The 27,776-nt window shown below is 43.3% G+C and overlaps 1 protein-coding gene across 5 annotated transcripts in view; it reads left to right on the top strand.

Moving 5' to 3' along the window:
* The first annotated feature begins 1,161 nt into the window (after positions 1-1,161).
* The window catches only part of LOC306939277 (mediator of RNA polymerase II transcription subunit 13-like), a 147,252-nt gene continuing 120,637 nt past the window's right edge, over positions 1,162-27,776 (top strand). For 3 of the 5 annotated variants that reach the window (XM_079523843.1, XM_079523844.1, XM_079523842.1), the window contains exon 1: positions 24,769-24,883. In XM_079523843.1, coding sequence (XP_079379969.1) covers positions 24,773-24,883 — 111 coding nt within the window. In that variant the 5' untranslated portion in view covers positions 24,769-24,772. Of the gene's footprint in view, positions 2,716-24,768; positions 24,884-27,776 lie in introns of those variants that run through there. The other 2 variants (XM_079523846.1, XM_079523845.1) reach the window with 1 other exon arrangement.

The following is a 27,776-nucleotide window of genomic DNA, read 5'->3' as shown; positions in this document are numbered from 1 at the left end:
GCACATGAAGTTGTCTGCTGGATTGGCACTGATCCTCCCAGCAATAATAACCTTAAGCAGCTGATCTACAAGCTTGCAAGGTCGCTTATTGACTATTTTCGACAAAGAGATAAGTGTAGAAGGAAAATGGAGGGGGCCAAATATAGACCCCTGGGATAGGATAGGGTTAAAGAAGTGGTTAACAACCTCGTGCAACAAGTCTGTATTTTGGGCTTGTCATTATAGTTTGTCTTATGTAAATGTCTTATTTAAAATAGGACAAAATATGAGTGATCCTAATATTATAATATAGCCTAGTAGAAATACATAACTGTGAAAGGTTTTTATGCCATGAATGAATACAGATAAGATAAGAATGCAAACGATGACAGGGATTGCCTGTCAAATAAATTCCTCCATTCGCTATATATGACATCACTTGTTGTCAGATCACTGTGACACACCATCCATGCACGCATCAGACGCATGCATGCAGCAATGGCAAACAGCAGCAATAATCATTAGGGAGAGAAAAGGAACAACTCCGGTTCTTCAAGCACTTTCATTGATTGTTGCTGCAACAATGAAGCAGCTCGCGCTGCCATGTGTATTAACAATGGAACAGGACTAAACTAAACTGAGGGAATCCATTCCTAGGTGCTTCTATAACAGCTGACTGTCAGTGTGCACTCTATTGCTCTACTCTCTGTGTGTGTGTGTGTGTGTGTGTGTGTGTGTGTGTGCGCGCGCGCGCGGGTGTGTGTGCGCGTGTACGCCTCTAGCGTCGCATCAAAGCGCGTATCAAAGATTCTAAACAACAGTGTACAGTACTGTAATCCCTGACTTTGATCACGTGAGCACTAATTTGGCCAAATAGGAAAACGAGTCTTCCCCTAGACTTGACTGGCGACCGACCGCCATATTACATTGCAATATGCGCGCGCGCGTGTGTGTGTGTGTGTGGGCTGGCGAATAGTGCGCGAAATGGGCTACTATACACAGACACAAAAGTGTGCTCAATGCATATACCCCGCCGTACGACGGTGTCGCTCGCCCGAAAATAGCCGATCTGCAAGTTCACGACGAGGCGCCGTGGGCTTGCAGATCGGCTGTTTTCGGGAGCGCGACACAGCCGCACGACGAAAATCAAGGCTATACAGACAGTGAGAAAGACACACACACTTAAGGCTACATGCACGCATAAGCTCAGTTATGAACGTGACATTAAAGGATCAGAGTTAAACAACGCATGTAGCCTATTCATACTGGATTACTGTGGAATGCCCGCACGTCTCCGAGCCGAGGTTTTTTGTTTTAGTTCGAGGAGATGATCACTTCATCTCATGACTCCGGATGGTTTTATAGTTCACGGTGGTTCTTTTAAAAACGGAGATAACGTATGACCCATGGAGCCAGCGTGCAACATTTATTTAATTATCGTCACGAGAAAAGGACTGTCACCGTTTCTGCGCGGATTCACGAAGCGTGTATTTACATTATTTAACAATAATAATTCATACTAGCTGCCTCGAAGGTAAACACAACTTCTGTTCTGGTTGTTGTAATGCGGGGACACCGGAGAGGATATTTCGTAATGATATCAAACAGAAAGGAAGGAAGGATTTTTTCAAGCCCTGCTGCTGTTTTCCTGGTGATGGAGTGAGAACTACTATTTCGCGTTTGATGAAACAATCAATGATCGATTCGTGCTAAGATCCCCGTCGAGTTTGCGCCTGTCTGGCTTGTGAAAGAGAAAGGATATATTTGTGGGTTTTTGTCTTCTCTCTGCGGTCTGTTTCTTTTTCTTTCTTCCAAGAGCAACATGGATTAAACATTCCAGCTCTTAGGTTGCCTGTTCTGTTCTGTTGTGTGTCTGCGTGAGGAAGACTAGCTACATTGTGACGGGAACGGTGCTGGTAAGAAAGAAAGCTATAAATAGCTCATGCAATTCTCGAAAACTATCACAAGTGGTGCATCAGTTTGTGGAGCAGACAGACAGACAGACGGACGGAATCACGTATCTTTGCATGCCATTTCTCAACTCAAAGTTTTCCTATTTATTGTTCTGCTGTGTCCGCGTGAACGTTTAACTAAATCGGCGTTTTCTCGAGTTCGATCTTGGACTATTCGCACATTTTATGTAATTCTTCCGCTGGAGAAGGGGAACGGGATATATCGATTTTTCCTTTGGATTATGCTTATTTAATCATTAAAGTATCGGCGCAAGACTTGGATATGGAGACGGGCTGACATTTCCTTGCGTGGAATGAAATGGATACACTTTCCATGTCCTCCGCCTTTGACAATGATCGGGTTCGGAATTGCCTGACCTGGATTGTAACAATGTTCTGATCCGCGTACACGCTTGGATTTACAGCCGCGGAACATTAGCCAGACCAAGAGCATATCGGGGCTGTATTGATGCATTCTGCACTTATTTTTTTGAATACGCCCTTTCCTCGCCCCGAGCGTCCCATTTCTATTATTTGGACCTCTTGTTGAGGTTAGCTGCCTGTCTATCCCTATAGATTGAAGTCTTGTGTTCTTGTTTTGGCTGTGGTGTGGCAGACTTGTAAGGGAACCTATTCGCCACCCTTGCTCGGTATTGATACCGATCTACGATTTCGACATGCCCTGCACTGAGGACCCTAACGACGGACGATTATGACTACAGCAGCCAATTGGGTGGCTAACGGGGCAAGCCTTGAAGACTGCCACTCTAACCTCTTCTCTCTGGTACAGTATACACACGTAGTGACATATATATTCCGTGTTTGTAATAGACACATGAGACAGTCGTTTGTGACAAGTCACAGGACCGTGCACGGGAGCCACGCTTAGATGTGTGCCCGCTGTACAAAGGTGAACCAGTTGCCGGTGCCGTTATTAGGCAGTCATTAACACGGGCCAGTGGTCCGGCAAAAGTATAGTATTAACATTTTAACTATGATAACAGATCACACACACACAGAGGCAGCGGCGTATTAAAGTGCAGTTTTAAACAAGCCTCACATGTGTTTTGTAGTAGCTATATGATAATAGATAGCTATAGCCTACTTAGATGATGTAATGCCTACAGGCTATTTAAGATTGAAAAATTACCAAATGACATAAACACATTTATAGTCACGTGTTTGCATATGCTCTGCCTTTATAGACAACAGACTAGAGACAACACTATTTTCCTTTCCAAGTCCACTGTTTGCCAGGTTTCTCCTCCCCTTCTTATTTCACCCCAATCTGGAACTCTGCTGAATTGCTAAGCAACTAACTTGGAAAGAAGGCTTGCTGCCTCTGTCAAATATTTCTCTAGTCACAGGGAAAAAAGAGAGGCATTTCCTGATCTTCTGCAAATAATTTAGTAATTTCATCACGCAATGTGCATAGTCCCAAGACTCCCAACACAACACTGGTATCAGGTTATAACTTGAAACATTAGAGAGCAATAAAAGTGGTATCAATGTGAACTGAGAGGCATTCAAATGCAATTTATCCAACACCTAGACCTGGCTAGGGGAATTAAACAATGTCTTACTGAGAAAGGACATTTGAGAATATTTCCTGAAACAATGGCACATAAACTCAAGCTTATCTGATATTCCAATGAAGCAAACTTTCCATCAAATGTCATCTTGGTAAATTCAGTGTTTTAAGGTATGCTACACAGTCAAATTCTCAGTGTTCATTTATCAATTAGTAATTGATGTAACCAAATTGGACCAGCAAATTGACCCAATTTGGTTACATTTGTACAGTAAAATGGACACTTAAAACTTTCACTGTGTAGCTTGGCATGAGTCGGCATCCATAACTTACTGTATAGTGTGTGTTTTTGGTGAGGGAAACCTTGCGCTGACTGAGTTAACAGTCTTACTACAACAGGCAGCCAAGTGGAAAGGCATGTGGTGGATTGAGCCTAGGCATGGGGCTGAGAACCACAACAACACAGGCGTCCTGAGAGCTTTTTAGGTGATGCAGACTGCCTTGTTCACTAGCAGCAGCAGCAGCAAGCCCCTGTGACATTACACCATTTACAGTAAAGCTCTGTCAACCCAGCTATATAGGTACACATTCAGTTTTTGATTGGAAAGGTGGCAGGTGAGTCATTTCACTGAGCTGGCGCGAGAAGGGAATTACCCTTGCAGGTGGTGTATCCCACACCATTGAAAACATCTCTAAGATGTATTATTTGAAGGAGAATGTACAGGCTGCCCGCTGTCAGTGTTTTGTTAGTTTTGATGCTGAAAAGAAACAGGGAAGTGAGCAACAAGAAACATGACAACATATGACGAGGACTGAAGCCCCTTAATTAAATTTCATTCCCATATAGACTTCAATTTAATTGATTGATTCCCTGGAATACAGCTTGCAGGGGCATCCTGAGTAAATAAATAAAAGCACTAGGATAATGTACAATATCGCTGTCGGGCAGAAACTTGTATCTCCATATTTAATCCTGTCATGTTTTTGAGGGGCTATAGCTAGCACCCAGCTTTGTGTGTTTGTGTGTACCCCATAGAGGACGAGGTGTTTTGATTGGCTGAGGGCTTATAAAGTGAGGACATCAAAATTGATTGGCCGGAATGTATGATGATGTAAGAGCACCCTGCGATTTAAAAAAAATAAATGAATGCCATATTTTATACATTGTTGTACTATAGTGTCATGCACAAGTAGCAGATCTACAAGTTCATACATAATGTGTCAGGCTGGCTGCGATCAGCGTGTTGTGAGCTTGTAAATCTTTTTCTTATGTTTTCGCTTTTTTATATGAAAATGTCGGAACATTTTCTCCTATATTGACACCCAAAATAGGTTGAAAGTGCATTTGATAAATATTTAACCATTGGAAAATATTAACAAGAGCTTGTGACTAAATAACTACATTGGAAGCATTAGATTAGAACACAGTCCCCCCTCCCACCCCTTTTCCTGAAGAATAATGGTTTTGGACATGGGTACAAACGACGATATTCACCAGAATTACTATATTAAACTTCCAAAAGGTCTCTCTGGCTAACATGGTGTGATCCATGTTCTAAACAGTGATTACAGTAGCCTACATATTTATTGACTTTCTGAGCTGAATGTTTTTCCCTCCTGGAAGGTGTCTTGTTTTCCTCCCTGCGGTGTTGACCATCACGCTCGCCCTGTGTGAGCATCCATCTAAAAGAACATCCGTCAGCTTTCTCGTTGTGAATATTTATGACTGGTTAGTGGCACAGTGGTTACTCTGTCGGAGGGCTTCTAGAAAAATCAGAGTCGGAAAAGAATAATGACAAACCCGCGTTCTGTTTAATAGAGGATATGAGCGTGAGAGAATGAGGGAGACGAGAAACAGAGATGCATACTGCATCCTGATGTAAAAGATCAGAGAGCTTTGTGCGTTAAGCTTATAGGAGAACTATAGTATGCTAGTAGAATGGCTGTCGAATTTAATTCATCTCTGTACTATTGATCCAATAAAGGACAAGAGTGTCAGTATTTTGACAATAATATTTGACAACTTTAAAAGTGCCCGTCTGGGCACAGGTCTCCACCAGGAGGATAGGAGTGTGTGTGTGATGTTTGGCAAAATGTTTAGGAGCAATATAAACGTGTGTGTGTGTGTGTGTGTGACGTGGCTTGGCCTGTTGTAGCGCCACCATGAGGCTGATTTGAAAACTGTCAAGTGGCATTTCTTCCAAAGCCTAGTGGGAATATGCATGCACAGTTTCACCACAATCGGACTCTGCGTTGAGTAGTTGTGGCAATTTGTACAAAACGCTTACAACGCGGGCTACTCCTGAAAAGTTTAGAAGCCAATCGTAGCCAATGAGGGTGGATTATGAGAAATCAAACAAACCCGTCTTGATCACATGACTATGAAGAGCATGTGTACCGATTTGCGTGACATTTGGATAAAATCTGAAGGAGTAATATTAGAAAATGTGTTTTACATATGTCGGCCTCCTGGTGGCGCTATAAAGAGCAGATGTGAAAAATTCCAGGCAAAGGTTTTTCCTTGGCCTCTAGGGAGTTGGCATACAAAGTTATCCACAGATCCGTGCAGTTAGAGGTAAAAACACTTTTCGACCAGTTATAGCGCCACCATGAGGCCGAGTTGAAAATGTTCATTTGGCATTTCCTCCTCGGCCTAGTGGGAATGTGCGTGCACAATTTCACGGAAATCACACGATGTGTTCATGATTTGCAGCATTTTGTTTGAAACTGAGCACTCCTGCGAACTTTGGAAGCCAATCTTAGCCAATCAGGATGGAGTCTGAGAAATCTGAAAGACCCGTTTCGTTGAATGGCTCTAGAGAGACTGTGTACCAATTTGCGTGATGTTTGGACAAAATCTGTAGGTGTACTGTCCAAAAACTTGTTTTGCACAAAGCGGCCTCCTGGTGGCGCTATAACAGACCGTTCTGGAAATTTTGGGGCAGAGGTTCATCGTTGGCATCCAGGGAGTGTGAGTGCAAAATTTGGCATCGACCGGGTTAATGGTGCCGGAGATTAGCAGGTCACAGACGGACGGACGGACGGACGGACGGACGGACGGACGGACGGACGGACGGACGGACGGAGTGCAAAACATACTCTCTCCCCAAGCCTTCGGCCTGGTGGAGACAATAATCATGGTAGTTATCGCCTTTTAATGGTGTAGAGCCGCTTGTCATTTTCACAATTACAATTCCATGAGTGACACTTGCTGTAACCTGAGAATCCAGTTACTGAGGTGGAATTTCATCACACCTTGTTCTCTCAGGGTCATGTTGACTATGCTCCTATGTAAGTGGCCCATGGCAAACCTATGAAAGCTCTGTTCTGATAGCTTGTTGAACAACATTCCAGTATGCACTAACCTTGCCTCTCAGCCTGATTTATTGACTGTTATTAAAACTTACATCAATAAAAACCCTAAACAAAGTATAAGGCAGAAGGACATTATTAGACGCATACTGTATTACAGTCATGCACTCACTCAAGAGTCAGTTCTGACAAGAAAAAGCTACTACTGGAAAAAAAGGAGAAAATAATTGGTGAGGTGGTGAAATGATGAAAGGAGAGGAGATGTTGTCTCATTTGAAGTTTTCTTTCTAACGCTTGAGAGAGCAGACAAACAGAGAATTTGACCAAAGCGGACAATCTGTTTTCATTTTAGGAAAAAAAACAAAAACAAAAAAAACATTATGACTGAATGATTTATGTTAGCCACAGCCTCAGTCCATTTTAGAGAAGGAGCCACTGAGAGTGAAGGAGAAAAAGGCGACTGAGGAAAGAAGAATTAGAGGTGAAAATAATGAGAGAGAGACATGGAGAGAGAGAGTATTTTTTATTTGGACTGGGTTCTTCACTCTGACTCATGGCCGAGTCACTGCTGGAATTAAATGAAAGGTGCACACAGAGACTCATAACACAGGAAGCTTCAGTGTGTGTGTGTGTGTGTGTGTGTGTGTGTGTGTGTGTGTGTGTGTGTGTGTGTGTGTGTGTGTGTGTGTGTGTGTGTGTGTGTGTGTGTGTGTGTGTGTGTGTGTGTGTGTGTGTGTGTGTGTGTGTGTGTGTGTGTGTGTGTGTGTGTGTGTGTGTGTGTGTGTGTGTGTGTGTGTGTGTGTGTGTGTGTGTGTGTGTGTGTGTAGTGTGTGTGTGATCCACATAGAAGAAAAACAACAAACACATATTTACACAAGGCTGTCATTATCACACAAATTAACTCGCTCTTTCACACATGCACATAGAAAAACACATTCTTAAAAGATAAATATGATACATATAAGCATGACTGGAAACACATGCTTGCGCACTCAAACATACCTCATATTCTATAGCCTTCATTTGAAGCTCTAATATACTCTCACACACACTCCGAGGGATACAGGCTTGTACAAACATAGGTAGAATTCAGAGGCCTTAATTAAAGGACTTCTCCTGTCCCCTAGACAGAGCTGCTTGGAGTGCAACACTGGTAATTAAGTGTCCTCAAGTGCAGGTCTAATGTGATCAGCTAAGAGGTGCTCATTAGCCAAACTGTATTCCAATGGAGATCTCCCATGTATAATAATGACACTGCTGTCTGGCATGGAAATAAAGAGCCAAGAGATTGGGCGGGGGGGATACCATTAAGTAGCAGTCTCCAGATTTACTGCAGGTGAGTGTCCCTAGCTTGTAAGAAGCAGGTAATCAGGATAGGTGTCTTTACAAAAAATAATGTATTAGGCTATTTTCCATCCATTTCTGCTTTATTATTCAGTATAGGGCAGCATGCCAGCATGGTTTGGGAAAAAGATATGATATATATTACACCAGATCACAGTCGAGTATATGACATATGTTTTAATGTGACACATATTGGTGAGATTGTAATGTGTAGGCTACAGTCAGTGCTACAGTCAGTGAGACATCTGAAGATGAACACAGATGAAACAGCCCATCTAAGCTCACAATACGGCGATATTGTTACACTGGCGACATGCAGCTAAGTAGAAATCGGGCCATGGCTACTAACATAGTTAAAAACAGAAGCCTGCCTATCTAACTAGTAACTACTCTATCCAGTGGCCAAAAGATATGAAGGTGGGTGCAGACGGTGCAGGCTTTTGGTCCGACATACTATTGGTCCGACAACGACAACCGACCTCAAACCCTAACCTAACCATAACCGCAAGAACGGAGCAGCGCCAACCTTAATCCGGTCGCCAACCTTAACACATGTTTGCCAACCTTAATCTGGTCGTTTAGCGCATGTCGGACTCGGTCCTATGGTATGTCGGACAAAAGTGTGCTGCGCTACGTTTAGAGGCCTCTGTCTTAAGTGTCCGAGGGTCGGGCATACACAAAATGTAACAGAAAGGTAGCAGAATCTCTAAATAAGCCCTAACTACATCAAAGGGTCGAGACAGTTTTAGAGTTGTCCCTGCGGTGTGATATGTCCTGTTGCACGTTGACGCGCGTCGTCCCTAGTGATTCAACGCATAGAATTCAATGGCCCAAACCACACCAAAGGGTTGAGACGGTTTTAGCATTAACTCCTTGCAACCGTTTGGACCCAAGGAGTTGCATGGTAACCCTTTGGTGTGGTTAGGGCTTAAGTTTACTCAAAGTTTAACTTAGTTAAGGTCCCTTCAGACTGCTACATTTTTCATATACACAGTCAGTGTATTTTATGTCTTTTCTTTTGGCATAAAACACATCACTACAAATGGAGCAGGTGAAGTGGATGAGATAGGGTGGGCAGTTGCAGATTGGTGGAGGTGGAGTGAGAGAAGCAGGACCAGCAAATTGGAAGGGAAAGCACAATTGGTGGAGGAGTAGATAACAGGTTGATTGGCAGTAGATAAAGTGAATGATCACAGGAGGTGCCTGCACAGATAGAAGGAGAGACAGACAGAGAGGAGGTGCCTGCACAGATAGAGGGAGAGACAGACAGAGAGGGAGCACACAAAGAAACCCAGGCACGACAACGTGGAAATAATGTAACATATTTGTCTGAATTTCAGGTGAGAATGCTTATTTTTTGTCCTCGACAAAGTATGAACTAGCCTTTAGGCGAGGAGTCAATCAATCCAGGAATCCAAGGCCACACCCCCCCTTTGACTTCTGTTGTGTGCCCTGTGGTGCTGCTCCATCTGCTTGCTTCTCTGACTGGGTGATAGTAGACAGTCCATTCTCTACCCCTGGCTCAGTGGCTCATGCTTTGGCGCTCTCTCTCTCTTCTGCACACAGCTAGACAGCCAGTGCCAGTTTCACCTTGAGTCAGTGTGTGGTGCTTACTGCTAATCTGCCGCTGTCACAGGAATCCCTTGTCATCGCAACAGGGCTTGACCCGGCAGTGGCCCCCTGCCCCATGTGGCATTCTTTAGGAGTGGCACCTGAATTTTATGAACCAGATAGTAGTCGAGTGGTTTTGAAAACTGTTCATGTCAAGGCCCCCCATATTGATACGCAATAGACCCCCATTTAAAAAATATTTTGAGCCCGGGATCCCCGTAACTGCCAGACCTCACTTTAAGAACCACCAATATAGACACATTCAGAGACTGGTCCCCTGGTCGCAGCGAACGTATTTCCTGTAGGCGGAGACGACATATCTGCGGTGTAAACAGGCAGGTCTTCTACTACATTGAATGGTAGAGTGACTGATGTTAGTCTGCTCAAACGTTACTCTGTTACCTGTTTTTTACCAACACTAACTTTACAAAAACAAACGTTTGAGCAGACTAACATCAGACTAACATCAGTCACTCTACCATTCAATGTAGTAGAAGACCTGCCTGTTTACACGTTCGCTGCGACCAGGGGACCCGTCTCGGAATGTGTCTATAGGCTGCATACACTTTTATGAAACAAACACAATGCTCCGTAAAAGCGAGAATTGTTATAATGGTATGGGATAAGGTAAGCCAGTTGTGGGTGGGTGGACGGGTGAATAGGGTGACGATGGTGGTGACCAGTGGGTGATGAGGTCAGCGTGGTGGTAAAATACTCCCCTCTGTCTTGCTTTCTCACTTGCTACTACAGCCCTCCTCTCTTATTATCGCTGGCTGATTTGGTCACAGATCTCATGAGCAGTGATTCTGTCAGAACCCTGCCACTAAGGTGAAGAGCGGTTCAAAGACGACTAGGGAGGCTGGGAACCACCATGTTCTGGTCCAGGAGCTGGGAACCAGACGTGATGGGGAGGTGTATTTTGGAGCATGGTGGCTTGAGTGTGAAATATGTAAGCCCTGCAGTGCCAGCTGTGTTCTATTCTTAGCCCCCACTGGTGTTCCTGCCTGCATACAGGGCGACAGCAGGCAGAGTGGGATAGGGGGGATTGGCAGAAATGAATGGGCAGCAGCTAGTGAGGAGCTCCTGATAGTTAGATACAGTAAGTTAAGATAGCTAAGTGGGAAGTCAGGTCACTGGATGGAGAAAAGGATAGATAGATAGATAGATAGATAGATAGATAGATAGATGATATGTATTAACTCAATCCACTATTGTCCTGTTATTTTCATCTCGTTTTCTGACCGGATTCCGACAGGGATGTGCTCGTTATCTTTAGCAGAAAGACCCCAGCTGGCTCAGTGACATTGTTTCTCCTGCTGCTACTGTTTTATCTCCGTTGAGTAATACCACACACCTTCCCTTCTAAAAAAATGTTAAAGATTGGTGTCAATATTGTTAGCGATTGGAATGCAGATATTCACATCAGACTCTGAAGTCACACCATGACCCTTTTTAGGCCAGGTGTGTTAGAGACGGACAAACATTCAAATATAGAGTTAAGTGTGCAGCGATCCTGAAGGTTGCAGTTCCATCAATGGTCTGAAAGGCTCTGTTTTTCGATGAGCATTAGCATTTCACACTGTGTGGTGAAATTAACGAATTAGTTCAATAATTATTTCCTCCTCTGTTTTCTCCATAATAATAGTTTGTAAACTGCTTTATTGACTCAAGTCATCTTGACAAAGAAAAAGATATCACCTGTAACTGGGCTAATATCTTCTGCTAATATCTGTTAACCAGATTTACAGTACAGTCAATTTGATTATTTTGTGAATTGGTTTTCTTATAGCTTTTTTAAAGATCCACCAGACAATTGGGATAAAGGACACTAATGTTGTCTACTGTCTGCAAATTCTAATTATCATGTGGTCATGTTTCATCAAGAGATTATCCCAACAAATCAGACAGGCTCTTGATTAGCCCATTGAGACCTGGAACGCATCCATGTCACGTTAGCGTTTAACCACATTAACCATTAACCCATTTTGGGGCGGGAACCCCTTTTGGTGTTTTAAACATTGTTATAATTTAGCTATTGAAAAATAGCAGATCTACAAGCTCATAGCGCGCCACCGAGTGGCGCGCTATGAACTTGTAGGTCTGCTATTTTTGAAAAATCGTTAAAATGTGCCTCAAATCTTTCCGAAAATTGTCATGATTTAGAAAACTTTTTTTTTTTTTTTTTTCGACGTCAGGCCTGAATGGATTAGAACAAACACACTGAGTCCAGATTGTTTATTTGCGCCCGTTTGCGGTGCATTGATTTTCTCTGCACCACCACAAAGCATGCTCTCTCTCATCTGGAATTAGCAAGACACCCACGCTTTAACAGATGCTAATGAACATTTGTACCGCTCAATCTCAGCCCTGGCTTGGGATCTCTATTATTATATTGAGACTCACTAGTGTTGATATAGAGATTACCTTCTCTAACCCCACCAGTGAAAGTCGAACTTGGTGGTTAGAGCAGGGATGGAGGTTCATATGCAGGGCTGGTCAATATGGACACACACGCACACACTAGAGGTCCAGAGGTTTTGACAGATGAGGGTCCCTGGCCAAACACAAATCAGTTTGGGGGTTACATTTTTTGAGATCCACTGGACTAGAGGGGAGCTACTTGGGTTGGGATTGCGATTATGTGGAAATTGTTATAGGTAGGACTATAATAAGTGTGCAGAGCTTGTAGTGTTGCCGCTCAGATTCCCAACCACTCCCACTTGGTAAGCAAACAACAGATTAGACGAGGAAGGATCCAGGTGGATACTAGCAGGTTGAAACATGTCAAGATGTTGCCCAGATTAAAGCCTGTCGGATTGGCCTGGCCACCTTTGCTGGGCTAACGTATGCAGCTCTCTAGTAATCAATGATAACTAGAAAGTTGCAACTCGCTGGCAATATTAACCCATTTTGACCTGAGATCAGATTCTAAAAATCTTCTTCTGTCTTCTACATCCTGACAGTTTCCTGAAAAAGCTATGTTTCTATGTCAGTCGTTTTTTCAAAAATAGCAGACCTACAAGCTCGTAGCGCGCCACTCGGTGGCGCGCTATGAGCTTGTAGATCTGCTATTTTTCAATAGCTAAAGCATAACATACTAAGAATGATAACTTATCATTCTTAGTTAATATTGCCAGCGAGTTGCAGAACGCAATGTGACAATGTTGTGAAGCTATTGTGAACAAAAGTTTGAATGGCATTTACAACGGTATATATTTAACAAAACCAAGTGTTTAATAAAGAAACTATGCTGTAGAAATGTGAATAAACCAAATTGCCTTTTGGTAGTAGAAACCAATGAGTATAGGAAACAACAAGGCAAATTAGATATATTTTATTGGTCTTTCTCAATTCACCCAGTTTCAGTTCAGTTTTAACATCATTAACTACTTCTAGGCAATTTAGGCCTTCTTGCTGCACTAATTGTACAAATAACCCAGTGAATCATCTTTGAATGAAGTCAAATTATTCTCTTGCTAAAGAAACTCACTCACAGTAATCCTATGTCACAATATTAATGCTTTGCTTCTGGTAATGCTGGGACTTTCCTGTAGTATGTATCCTGTGCTAGATGGTATCTCCTGCTCAAATTGAACTTTCAATCAATTCCAGCTGTGAGGAACTGCACAAATGAAAGTGTTGTTCTGGGCAGAGGAGCAAAGAAAGACAGACAGACGGTGTCTTCTAATTTATAGTCAATGGTAAAGGACCCCTAAACTGCTTGAAATGTTATCTTTTCTCTGTAACCCTGGAGACTGAAATCTCAAACTGAATACGTTGCTGAAGTCCTACAGATGTTGTATGTTGCCTAGCAACTGTTTTTACTTCACCCTCTGTCTTGTGTGTTTCTCTCTCTCTCTCTCTCTCTCTCTCTCTCTCTCTCTCTCTCTCTCTCTCTCTCTCTCTCTCTCTCTCTCTCTCTCTCTCTCTCTCTCTCTCTCTCTCTCTCTCTGTGTGTGTGTGTGTGTGTGTGTGTGTGTGTGTGTGTGTGTGTGTGTGTGTGTGTGTGTGTGTGTGTGTGTGTGTGTGTGTGTGTGTGTGTGTGTGTGTGTGTGTGTGTGTGTGTGTGTGTGTGTGTGTGTGTGTGTGTGTGTGTGTGTGTGTGTGTGTGTGTGTGTGTGTCTTTCTCTCTCTCCCTCTCTCTTTGTCAGTCTCTTTCTCTCTCACTCACTGGCCTGTCACAGTTAATTAAGTTGCACAGGAGACACACTACTAAAGGAGAGTCTGGTTTATTTATTTGCACGTTAATAATTCAGGCTAAGCAGGGCCACTGGTTTTGCTTGTCGCCCGTGCTTAAAAAGCAGCCTGACACTGCAGCTTTGTGTTTTTATTTGCTGTTGCACTGGGGCTGTTGTCAGCGCAGTCTGTCAGATGAAGCATCGCCACTGTACAGGACGTCTCCCCGTCATCATTGGTCTTCTGATGCTGTTGCGTCCCGCCCAGCTCTCTTTGTGTCAGGTGAGAAGTCATCGCTTGATGGTGGCTTTCCGTGGTGTGATTGGCAGGTCCATCCGTCACTCAGCCCTGGAGACTTGTGCTGCTCTAATTAGGTCGCTTGGCTTGCTTGCCTCCCAGGGCCGGATTATACAGCGGAACACTGATCAAATGACGGGCGCTTCTTTTGTAGGGCCGAGTAAAGGTGGCGGCAGGAGAGAGGAAAAGCGTCTGTTTAGTGCCTGAAGCCCCAAAGGCCCTCTTCTACACCTGTTAGGAGCTTTTGTGTGCCTCGTCTCCTTTCAGAGGTCCTGTAATGTGCACTGCTCTCCGTTTTGTGGTGTAAAATGCCAGCAGGGGGAGCAGACTTCCTTGTGGGTTAATTTGATTTTAGCATGTTAATTGATGAACTGGGGAGTCATTGCCTGGTCTGATTTCTGTCATTGGCTTCTTGCGATCTGGTGGCGTCTGACTCAATTGAGAGGCACAGACACCCAGGCATGCTGGCTTTGGCCATGCCAGTGCTTCATGTTCATTTTTCACTATACAATACCTCACACAGATTAAAACACCTTTTAAATAAGTTAATATTATTACAAAAACGTATTATGCAAATGCTCTGTTTGCCTTTGTTCCAGTTTTTTTCTTTCTTTTAAATTGCTTCAAGGCTTCTATTCCTTGCCAAAATGCATTTAATTCTGAATTCCTTATATTTGTAAACCGTTCTTTGATGTTTAATTAGCACTTAATGGCGTCTCTATCATGTTGGACATGCCATTGTGAAAATTGTCAGAAATTGACAAAAAGTTAGAAAATGGCATATCTACAACCTCACAACGCATTTCATCTCAGTACAGCTCGTAGATCTAGCCACATGACACCACAATACAACAAATTGATAAGTGGCTATTAAAGTGGCTGATGAAGATAGTCATCTTGATGAATCAGCCATCTCTAGTTGTCTGAACAAACCACATATTGCCAGCTTGTCAAGAGTCTGAGGTGATTTGATGAGAATTGAGATTGCCATGCCACAGTGATGTGACTGTTGCCAGGATAGGTAAAGCTGCTGATACAAGCTCTCTCTCAATTGCCTAGAGTGCTCTTCTTCGTCAGACTATGGGGCTCTTACATTGTTATGAGTTTCCTAAAGAAGTGGCATCTCTCTCACTCTATATCCCTATATACTAACTGTCAGCTTTGATAGAGCACTCGGCACCTATTCCCCACTCAGAGGCTAACTCAGCCACTCAACTCAGACTGTGATTCTAAAGAGTCTATGAAGTGTATCCTTGATGGATTGACTTTTCACAACCTCAAGCAGGCTCTTTAACTGAGATAACCATAGTGATCCTCAACCTTTTTAGAGGACGACTTCACCCATTTCAACCTATCTTCAAATAATTGGTCCTCACTAATTCTCATTATAATATGGTACCATTTCTGTCTACTCTGTCTGTGTCTCAAACGAGGGCTGTGGACAGTTCAGCTTTCTATTCCTGGCAAGTTAGCGTGAAGCCATTGTTTTCTCTAATAAAAGAATCACACTTGTGTGAAGTGAGAGGCGCCTTCAGCTTGCTTTTGTACATCACGGGGATGTACAAAAGCAAACATAAAAAGTCCATAGAGGTTCCCAGTTCGATCCCGGGCTCCCCCAGTGTTCATGTCGAAGTGTCCTTGAGCATGACTCTGAACCCCTTTGCTCCTGATTGCTCCACAATTGTGTGTGTGTGTGTGTGTGTGTGTGTGTGTGTGTGTGTGTGTGTGTGTGTGTGTGTGAGTGTGTGTGTGTGTGTGTGTGTGTGTGTGTGTGTGTGTGTGTGTGAGTGTGTGAGTGTGTGAGTGTGTGAGTGTGTGAGAGTGTGAGAGTGTGAGAGTGTGTGAGTGTGTGAGTGTGTGAGTGTGTGAGTGTGTGAGTGTGTGAGTGAGTGAGTGAGTGTAATGCACAAACATGCAAAGCTGCCTTGGATAAAGGTGCTATATAAATGCACCATTTATCTAGTGCCCCCCATGTTAGTTGTGTGTATCCTTAATGGAATGAGTCAAGCAGACCCTTTAACTGTTAGATAACCACTAAAGACACACAAATGTTAACATCATAATGCACTGATTGTGTTAGTGCGGTCTCATAGGCATATTGAAAATGTCAATTGTAAGTGTCACTTCCCTGTTGTGGAATGTGTATAAAGACAAGGCAAGAATCGGGGTCTTATTTATGTGGCTGTTCCAGCTGTCAGTTCTGTGCATAAATGAACTTTCGCTAGTTGCTAGCATAGTCATGTCTCCTAATTTGTTGTCATGCATGCCCTCTCTCTGTCCAGGCCTGTTGTAAAGTGTGTGTGTGTGTGTGTGTGTGTGTGTGTGTGTGTGTGTGTGTGTGTGTGTGTGTGTGTGTGTGTGTGTGTGTGTGTGTGTGTGTGTGTGTGTGTGTGTGTGTGTGTGTGTGTGTGTGTGTGTGTGTGTGTGCGCGTGCGCGCGCGAGCGCGAGCGAGCGTGTGCGCGCGCGCGTGCGTGAGCGTGCGTGCGAAAAGACAGTCGACAGATTTATAACACAAACAATCCATTCAGTTTGGTCTTGGGATGCTGGAATTGATGCTACATTAATTTTTCCTTCTCCAGATTCTTGTCTTTTTTCCCCTGTGGTGAGTTGACCTCAAAGGTAAAACATGAGTCATGTGTGTTTTCCTCCCAGACTTTAGTACTTGCCCCTACAGTACATTATGAACAGTCTATACAAGACTTTAGCAAAGTATTAGCATTGAAGAAAGGTGTGTGTGTGTGTGTGTGTGTGTGTGTGTGTGTGTGTGTGTGTGTGTGTGTGCGCAAAAAGTACAAAATCTAGAGTGTTAATATTAAGCTGATAAAATAAATATGTATCTGCTTCTGACACATTTGAAGAGATCACCTAATCTTTCTCGCCGTTTGCCTTTTGATTGCAAACATGTCTGTGAGTGTGTTGGCTGACCTTTTGGTGAGCATGTCAGTGTTTCCAAGGTCATTCTTTCAGCTCATTCTTAATCGAGAAAAAATTTACAAAATATCAGGAACCTGTTTTGAAAAGACTTCTCATTCCCCTTGACTTGCCTCCCTCTATGTGCAGTCTCATTATGCTTGTCATCTCCTGAATAGAGCTCCTTTTAGAGGTATTCAACAAGCACAGATCTTTGACATCCGTACGCTAGACGGAAAGAAAATCCTATGGAAACGGTTAGCCTCTGTCTGGTCTCACTTTAGAGAGAGAGCGAAATAGAGTTTTTACAACTCCTTTATTCCTTAAGTTGTTTACATTCTTTAAAATTATCAGTTACAAACTTTTTCTTCATAGCATGTCATCTACAAAAGTGACATAGACTTTCACTTTCATAAAATGTATACTCAAACAATACTCTTGCTTTAACTACATTCTTAGAAACTACTAAACAGTCACACCTGCCCTCCATCCAGCTTAAATAAATTGCTAACTTTGGGGAGAGAGAGAGAGAGAGAGAGAGAGAGAGAGAGAGAGAGAGAGAGAGAGAGAGAGAGAGAGAGAGAGAGAGAGAGAGAGAGAGAGAGAGAGAGAGAGAGAGAGAGAGAGAGAGAGAGAGAGAGAGAGAGAGAGAGAGAGAGAGAGAGAGAGAGAGAGAGAGAGACTGAGAGAGAGACTGAGAGAGAGACTGAGAGAGAGACTGAGAGAGACTGAGAGACTTGTGGCTACTGCCTATCACTGCGTGTATGATACGATATGCAGCCATGCCACTGAGTAGGAGATGAGAGGAGATTGAAGCAGAAAACAGAGAGATGATAGAGGTGTGAGGTGGGTCACTCACAGCCCTGATTTGACATAACGGCAGCCGGTATAGTTGTTGTCGGTTATGCGATCATTCCGAAATTGAACCCAGCCAATCTTTCCATTTAGGGACCTGGCAGAGAAAGCGCTGCTGGCTTTATTGACGATGAAACAAACCAAAACATTTTTCTTTGACGTGGTTGGGGGTGCAGGTGTTTGAGAGAGGCAGCCTGTTGCCAACCGTAATGATTCCTCCACTATCTACAGCTGATGAAATATTACGTGAACGTAGCTGTCATTATTACCTACCGACATGCTGCATAATACGGATAGATTTTAATCAGCTCCCCTCTCTCCCCCCATTCCATGTTGCTCGTCATAAACCGCAAGCACTCGCCACAAAACACGACAATTTACATAATACATACTCACAAGAATGCACCCGAGTACATATGCACATGAATGTGCTGTGTTTGCACACACACACACACACACACACACACACACACACACACACACACACACACACACACACACACACACACACACACACGTACACTTGTATTTTATCCAAACATCACGCAAAACGGTATAGGCCTACACCATCTCTATAGTCATGTGCTCAACACGGACCTGTCCGCTTCCCCATATCCCCATTGGTTAAGATTGCCTTCCAAAGTTTGCAAGATTGGCAACAAAATGCCTCAAATCATGAACGCAGAGTGCAATTTGAGGGAAATCTTTCATGCACATTCCCACTAGGCCAAGGAAAAAATGCCACGTGAAAATTTAAATATCAACCTTTATTATGGTGGCGCATATTCTCATATTTTTTTATATTATAGTTTTCAGTTGCCCGTTTTGTACAAAATGCCGCAATGCACGCATATTCCCACTAGGCTGAGGAGGGAATGCCACTTGACATTTTTCCAAAAACGCTCCTATCCTGGTGGAGACCTGTGCCCAGAGGAGCACTTTTTGTAGTTTAGATTAGTTTTTTCTTGACACAGATGTTAAGAACGTTATATTTAGATACCAGTAGCTTGATGAAATGCTACTTTTGATCAGGTTTACCTATTATTCTATTTTCTTTGAAGCATTCATTGTTCTCTTTGCACTCTACTTATGTTACTATTTACCTTGTTGTTTGTTGTGTTTTCATGCTTACGGCTTACTCTGATCTCTCAATTGTAAGTCGCTCTCGATAAAAGCATAGACGGCTAAATGCCTAAATTGTACCAAATGCTAGTGTGTAACAGTTGTATCCTGAACATTGGATCTGTATTGTTGGTATTGGTGATATGGTAACTTGAGACTAGTCAACAAACAGAAGGCCACCTTTCTTAGAAGGGCTGTGGAGGAAGTGTAACCTTATGCTTATTTTATACTACAAAAATAGCAGATCTACAATAGCAATAGCATCTGCTACGGCACATGGCACCATTGTATGACAAAGTATAATCCAAGCTTTAGCCATACAAACACCATGTTCTATCATTGCTGTTTGAGACAGTTTTGTTCATTACTTTTTAATTTATTCAGCTCTGCCAACAAATGTAATTCCTTCAGGACTCTTTCGACAAAAATGTTGCTAAGCAACATATAGGCTAATGTACAGGGTACATACTAGCTAACAGTAGACAATTCTGTTGTTGTTACAGTATAAGTACTGATGAAATGCCCCTTTTCCAATCAAATGACTTAACCAGAACTGTTTAATAATATAACATACAGTATATTTACATGGTGGAGGTGGCTGAGTGGGTAGAGATGCCCCTTGGGAATCGGAAGGTTGTCTGTTTGACCCTCGGCTCGGCCCAGTCTACATGTCGAAGTGTGCATCAGAAAGACACTTAATCCGCAACAGCTCTCCCTTTTGAGAGCCATCTGAGCAGCCATCAGCTGGGTGAAGCTGTAAAAGCAATCCCCCCCCCCCCCAGAAATGTTTCTGGTCCCCGGGGGTCCCCTGTGCCTCCCTTTCCTTTGTAATATACAAGACAAATGTGCCTGTATGGGGAAAAACGTCTCTCTCCTCCTATGCACTGCTGATTCAGCAACAGAAGAAACCCTTGGTGGCGGTTGTGACATTGACACGGAGTGACTGGGCAGCACAAACAGATGTCTTCCCCTTTGCTTTGGGAGAAATAGCATCCTTGACCTCGTCATGGCTAATTTTAGAGCCGGGCTTATCGATGTGCCGATGTTTATATCTCCCATTACGCACACTATCATTACAGGAGGGATGCGCTTGTAATTACAGAGTGCATTTTCTCTGGGTCCGTTCCAACGGCACAAGTACAGTACGTACGTAATCACACATACATGGACTTGCACTATACGGTGCTGCATTGTGTATGCGCATGCGTCCACTACATTTTATGCATAATGTCTACGTACTCACACATGCACACATGCTACAGCTCATGGAGCACAGAGCATACGCTTGCAGACACACACAGACACACACTATGCAGTAAAATCCTTAGTGTAATTTAACTCCAATTTCATGGATTTGGTTCCATTTGTACACTCTTTGGAGTTAAATGAATGCCGGGATTTTAATGTGTAGCAGCTGCAGAAGGCTACAGCCTCCCACTCAGGCGCATGGTCACATGTTGGCAGGAGTTTGGGTCCTGCTTGGACAGGACCCACTGACACACACACACACACACACACACACACACACACACACACACACACACACACACACACACACACACACACACACACACACAGCGAAGCACATTCCCTCGTCATCAAGCCCACGGAACTTCCACTTCTTCACCACAAAGACACATCTATTTTTCTACAAGGTGCCCCTAATGCCTGTCCACACCTAACCTTGTTTTTCCACCCGGCTCCAATGGGACAGACAGTATTATTATCTCCAAGTTGGTGTACTGTGGCATGGGGCCAAGTCCAGAGTGCCAAGTATGGCCCTCACAGCTGGGTGAACATGGGAGTGTGGCACTCCAAGAGAGGTCTCCCTTCGGCCTGCCAAATCATAATCATATTCAACAGGACTTTTGGGTGCTGCTGTGCTCCTCCTCGAGGCCCTTCCACACAAAGTCTGATGCAATGTTTTATTGGTCAGAATGTTTTTCACACATAAAAACAAAGAATAACGGTGATTTTGGAGTAGGTTTGCAAGAGATCAGAGAGAAGTGTGTGCTCATTTTTTCGTATGCAAAATAATCTGCCTCTCTGTCCTAGGGCCTTACGGCATCACTGTGAATGAATATACAAAGAACTCGCTTTCTCTCTCTCTCTCCTATGGTAAATCCATGGGAGGAGAACCATTTGTATAGTAATAATCATATGATTATTCAAATTTTAAAGTGAGAATCTAATTATTCTAAGCAACCACCTGACTGACTGAATCACACAAACTGCAGAATATGATATATGGCACACACAACTATATCCTTTCCATGTTGTCTATGCAACACCCACAGGCACACAGGAAATCATACAGTACATGCAAAGTATATGGCCTGCTGTTTTGCCATAATTGTCCATATTTCATTACATTAGACCATTAGCAACTGCTCCTCTTACTTGTTGACAGGCTATTGATAGAAATGAACTTTAACTGTACATGACTTAAATATTCTGTTCAACCAGATGGCAGGTTGTCTGGGAAATCTATCTGCTTGTCCTTGGTGTGATTTCGTATCTGTTTATATTCCTCCTGCGTTGGTGGAAGAGAGCATTGCCCTATTTACTAGCCCATCGATAGATTGAACAAATGTCCTGTTTGACAAGGTTGTATGGTGGCAATGTGTCTCCAAAGCCCACCCCCACTCCCACACACCAGCTCCATAGACCCTGATAGGCAACATAAACGCCTTTCATTCCATTAGATGAAATGGAGAAGATGTCAGTTGCTGGGCTGGGCTCCAGCCATTGACCCTGACATCGTTTCTCTTCCTTATTTCTCTCTTCTACATCTCCCTGTCTCTCTCTCTCACTATGGGTAGCCGTGTCTATATTTCTGTCCCATCTCTCTCTTTAGTTTAGTCCCTATATTTTACTCATGGTCATCGTTTATGTCTGGCTTCCACTTGCCAATTTGTTTTCTGTCTCTCTCTACCATAGCAGAATCCAGTGAAAGCAGCATTTAAAGCTGCAATCCTGGACTTAACTGAGTGAATGAAATGTTATTTTAGCCAATCTGTCTGTATGATATAGTGCAGGGGTTCTCAACGTTTTTGGCCGGGGACCCCCGAAAATGCTTTGGCAACGTCTCGGGACCCCCGCCCCGCCCCCTCCCGACCCTCAATATAAATTGACTGCTACAATAACCTTAAACCATTTTGGGCGGGAACCCCTTTTGGTGTTTTAAGCATTGTTATAATTTAGCTATTTAAAAATAGCAGATCTACAAGCTCATAGCGCGCCACCGAGTGGCGCGCTACGAGCTTGTAGGTCTGCTATTTTTGAAAAATCGTGGAATATTTATTTTTAAATAATTTGGGGACCCCCTAAAATAATTTGGCGACCCCCCGAGGGGTCGCGACCCACGGGTTGAGAACCCCTATACTATATTATATTATAGTGTATGCTGTTAATACAATGTGTTAGACTCTAGCACATCTGCAGTGGTTGGAGGTGGTCCTCCTATACTCTTTGAGAAATCTAGACCCTGTCGTCGGGTAGTACAGTTCAATTTCTCCTGGCCAAGCAGGGATTCCCTCTTGGGTGCAGGATAGATTTTTGGTTAAACTTACGGATTGTAGCTTTTAATAGGGTTATACCAGCATGGTGGAGTCTCGGACGGTAAATGTGATCACTTTCCATTCACACACATTTCCTAGCCATGTAAACAGGAAGCTGGTGAAAGGATAACATAATTGAACAACCTCTGTGCAGTTATTGATTGAATTAGCATTGTGTATAGCTCTGTTCCATGTGAAACACAAGCACACCGCAAATACTGTTGGGTGCATCATTGTCATGCTAAAGAGGTAACTGATAACAAGGATGAAATCAAGTTATGGGTCTATGCATTCTATGCCTCTTATCGTTTCATATTAGTGAATTTTAACAGAAATGCTAAGTAGTGAGTATACACTTCTGTGCCTTTTCATGTGGAATATCATACATTTGATTTCTATAATTGGAGTAGGCCTAATAATTGTCACAGCACCTTTGACCTGGCCTACAGAGCCTGTGTTGTGTCTGTGGCTGCGTTCGAATTCATTCCCTATGCCCCATATAGTGCACTACTTTGGGGTTCCGCCATTTTGTTATAGTGTCCGAATATGTAGTGAGCATTTTTGCACCCTAATGTAGTGGACTGAAGTATCCCACAATGCACCGGGAATTGTAGGGACCATCCGATGGTCACTACAAAAACACAGCGAAGCAAATCTGCCCCATAATGCATTGCGCAAGCTCGCCCTTGAGCGCACATGCACGCGTTTGCGCGCACGTGCGCTGCTTCTGCATGCATGCGCTCATTGCGCTCCAACTCAGAAGAGTCAGAAATTGAACAAATCAACACAAATGTACTTTTAAAACTTTCGTTTCCCCTCTCTTTTCTTCCCTGGCGGATCTCGAAGCTACAGATCTCGAGACAAATGATCTGTGCATTTATTTGCAATTGTTTTATTTTATTTATTTATAATAAAACAATTCATTTGCAATAGTATTACTAATCTGAACCCCTTTCTGACAGCTGCCCTGCTGGCATATTTGACTCCTATGCTGCCTCAGAACCCTGTTCTATCAGCTCCCTCGTTAGTCTAGTGGGCTGTTACGCCGCCTTTCAAACCATCGTTCATCGGTTCACGGTTTCGCGCCCTGCTGCCGACACTATTTTTACAACCGCTGACTTTTTTAATAGTTTTTGGATTAAGGTTGGTGAGGTTGTCATTTGTGCTAAAGTCAAATATATATTTTGTACATGCGTGTGAGACATATTAATTGTGTCTCCGAACATATGTTTTATTAATATTAATTAATTCCTGCCATTAAAACATATATGTTATCTAACATTATTTCATTGAATTGCGCTAAATACATTAAAACTTCATTATGTAGGCAGCAATTTATTGGACTGCTGTTTCTGTTAACGTCCGTATTGTGAGCAGAGCTTGTAGATCGGCTACTTTTGGTAATTCTTTACCAAAAGTACCCGATCTACAAGCTCACAACATGGACGCGTTGCTTATAGATCGGCTATTTTTGCCGTATCCCCCCCCCCCCCCCGCCCCCCCAGGATTAGCGGGGTTCATAATCATGCTGCTGATATTTTCATATTGTCAAGGTGGTGCACTGTTTTCATATTGCTGGATAATGGATATAATATTAATTTATTGATAATAATCATAGGCCTATGTTATTTTAAAAGAACAACCTTTTTTATCATCATTTCAGCAGCAGCGTTTTGACTGGTGTCAGTTGATTCTTCATATCCAAATGAGTGAAACGGCGGGATGATTTGTTTATTTTTCATACAGTTCTTTATGAGGCGATCTGAAAAAACCCTATGGGGATTACAATGCAAATAAAAAGTACATGAACCCGCGGACCTATAGCGCCCTCTACCGATATTGACGTCAGAGTCGGTGCTCCCCATACAGGGAGCATTGTCCAAATTCATCACTATTTTAGTCCACTGAGTCTGGGTCCCCGTATGGGGAGTAGGGAGTAGGGAACAACCCTAGCAATTCGAACGCAGCCTGTGTATTGTGTCACAGGCCCCTTAAGCTAGGCTAAAGCAAGGGCTTCAATTAGGTGCATTGAGAGCACCTGGCTTGTGCTCCCAATGTGGGATGCTTGGACAGTCAGAGATCTCCAGCACTGTCGATCTTCTGCTGTGCAAAGCAGGATTTGATGTTGTCCATCCAGGACTTCTCTGCCTGCCTCTTCTTCGCTTTCCCTCTACTGTCCCCTGTAGGATGCTCTACACTACAGGGATGTATGTCTTGTGACATGACCATACAGGTCAGTTTGCTGTTTACTGTTGCACTGTTGCAAGTAGAGGCTCCTGTTCTCTAGCATGGGTGGTCTAACTATATAATTTGTCCGGTGTTCTTTATATGATATATGTAGCATCCTTCTGTAGCACTTGTTTTCAAAGGACTGTATCCTGCGGTCAGTGTCTGTGAGTGTCTAGTTCTCAGAGCGATATAGTAGGGTCGAGACAGTACAAGTGTCTTGTAAAGTCTAACCTTCAATGAACGAGATGCTTCTCCTTACTCTGGCTAGTCTTGTCATGACTGATGTTGCTATGCCAGAGCTGCCATCCTCCCTCACAAAGGACCCGAGATATTTGAAATCCTTTTTACTTCCTCCAGTGTTTGCTCGTTCATTGTGATGTTGGTTGTTGTTAGATGGTTGTGGTGGCTGTTGACCAGGATCTGGCTTTCCTCTTCACTTATCTCTGTGGCATATGCTCTCGCTACCTCCTCCAGTCTGGTGGCCTTGAGTTAATTCGGCTTCATTATTATTATTATTTTTAATTTTTTTATCCCACGATTCTGCAACCCATTTTTTCACCCAGTGTCAATTATCTAATGCAATCCTGGGTGCTACACTTCCTCTGCCAACCTGGGGGAGCAGCGGACTGACCTCATGCTTCCTTCTATGCATGAGGAGTCCAAGCTGCTTCTTTTCACCCGACAAGGGAGAGTTTCCCCGGCCGGACGTAGCGCGTGGAAGGAACACTTTTTTTCCGACCAGTTCCTTTCCCCTCCATCAGGTAGTTTAGAGACCAGGATTACTGCATGTTTTTTGTGAGGGTACCTACCCTAGGGGACACAGGGAGAACATACAAACTCCACACAGAAAGGCTCTTTCGCCAACTCCGCCTTGGGTATGGGCACTGATGACGCGGAGGAGAGAACTCCCAGCGCCCACAGCATCCCCAGCGGGAATCGAACCCAGGACCTTAGCTGTGAGGCAACAGCACTACCGACCGTGCCCCTGGCTTCATAATTAAAGATCAGGTCCAGTTGTGTGCTCCCATGGTGCTAGTGCAGGGGTTTAACTGATTGTGAACGAGGGACCACCACCCTGACTTAGAATCAACCTGGGGACCACTGTTGTGTTGGGTGGGGATATAGGATAAGATTAGTGCTTTAGTAACACTTGCTATGCAATGCATCCCAGGTGTATACATCCCACTGTTTCTCAACCAATGGTCCATTAACTACTAATAATTTCCTAATAATAATGACCCAACCAGATCCGGTGCACTTCCCCCTCTTATGATTCTAACTCTTTTTCTGTTGAATTTCTTGACCTTGCAATTGTCAGTAAATGGACGGTCATCTTAGGTCACCAAGTCATTCAGTTCACTGTTTCTCAACTAGTGGAAAGACATTTTTAAAAATCAACAAATCCTACATTAGTGAATGGTCAGGGATGCAGTACTTCCACGGAGCACCAGTGATCCACGGACCAAAATAAACCCCTGTGCTAGTGGGCGATATGGGCTGATGGCCATTCTAACCCTCTCTCTCTCTCTCTCTCTCTCTCTCTCAGATGACAGCATCCTTTTGGTTCTCCTCAGTTTGTTTTCAGTTATGTTGACACACTCTACAACATCGCACACTATTGATCACACACATCCACACATTGCTAACACCATTGATCCTTATCTCCGTTTGGAAACTCACTCTACGCTCTTAGCTCCGTCCAAAAACAGTGGCGAAAACCCTTTTTGCAGTATAGTTTCCAAAGAGTAAAGGTACAGAAGACCTCCCCTGGTCGAATGTCAAATTAGATTTTCCAACTGACTTCAAGTCATTTGACATTCGACTATAGGGCTAACTGGCTAACTTATTAAGCGGTTGTTTCACCTCTGTCTAAATATTTTACGTACCTGTCCTAAGTTTATCATCTGCAGCTTCCCTTCTATACCTTTTAATTTTTGGAAACAATACTGCAAAAAGGGTTTGCCACTGTTTTTGGACGACCTCTTCTGCAATTTAAAGAAATCATATATCTGACTACAGATTAGAAATCATGCAAAATGTATGTCAAAGTGTGGGCCAAAAAGGCACTTGAAACAGCTCTCAAAGTACTCCAAAAACACTCAAAAAGCAAAATACCAAGAATGTAAGTCGGGTTCCTTTTATGCAAAAACAAATGTTTTTATTCACCTTCAGTGTCCCGTGGCAAAACAGTACAGCAACACTATATACATCTGCTGGATAGGTTGGTCCTTGATCCACTACAGCCCTACCTCAACTGCTGGAGTGTGGCAGGTTCCCCTCTTAAATAGGCTAGGCCCCTCCCACTGGACCGTACCAACCTTAATTGATTCCACAATTACCAGTCTATTCCCATGTCCAGAGACAATAATCTTACATTTCACAATCACATTTACAGCGTTACACATTACACACAATATTTATCCATAATAATTAATATATATACAAAACCTACAGTTTGTCTGATCAGGAGGTTTGGACGAAACATGCTCCCTACAATGGAGTCAGTCAGGCATTATAAAAGGCAGTTGTACAGTACATGCCAAAATTTGTGCATGTACAACTTCCTGGTCTCAACTGCGCATGTTTCTTTCCTTCCATGGAGCACCATGGAGCAACATGGCGTCGCCCGTACGGTCTTCGCGTCTCGTCCTCTTTAGACAGTCCTCTGAGGAAGCTCTGAGAAGGACGAGAAGTGGTCACGTGACTGGGCTGCGCCATGACACTTTCATGGATGCTTTCATGGGAGCCAAACTCACACCGGAAGTGCAATTAATACATGGCAGTGAATGGAGCCGGCTGGACCAGCTCATAACAAACATTATTTATGAACAATTGAGACCTTTTGTAAACTAATTACTTCTGGAAAATAACAGAAGACATATCACAGGTTGTTTTCT

Source organism: Electrona antarctica (assembly GCF_951216825.1).
Source record: "Electrona antarctica genome assembly, chromosome: 16".
Lineage (NCBI taxonomy): Eukaryota > Metazoa > Chordata > Actinopteri > Myctophiformes > Myctophidae > Electrona > Electrona antarctica.
This window is presented reverse-complemented; position numbering and strand designations above follow the sequence as displayed.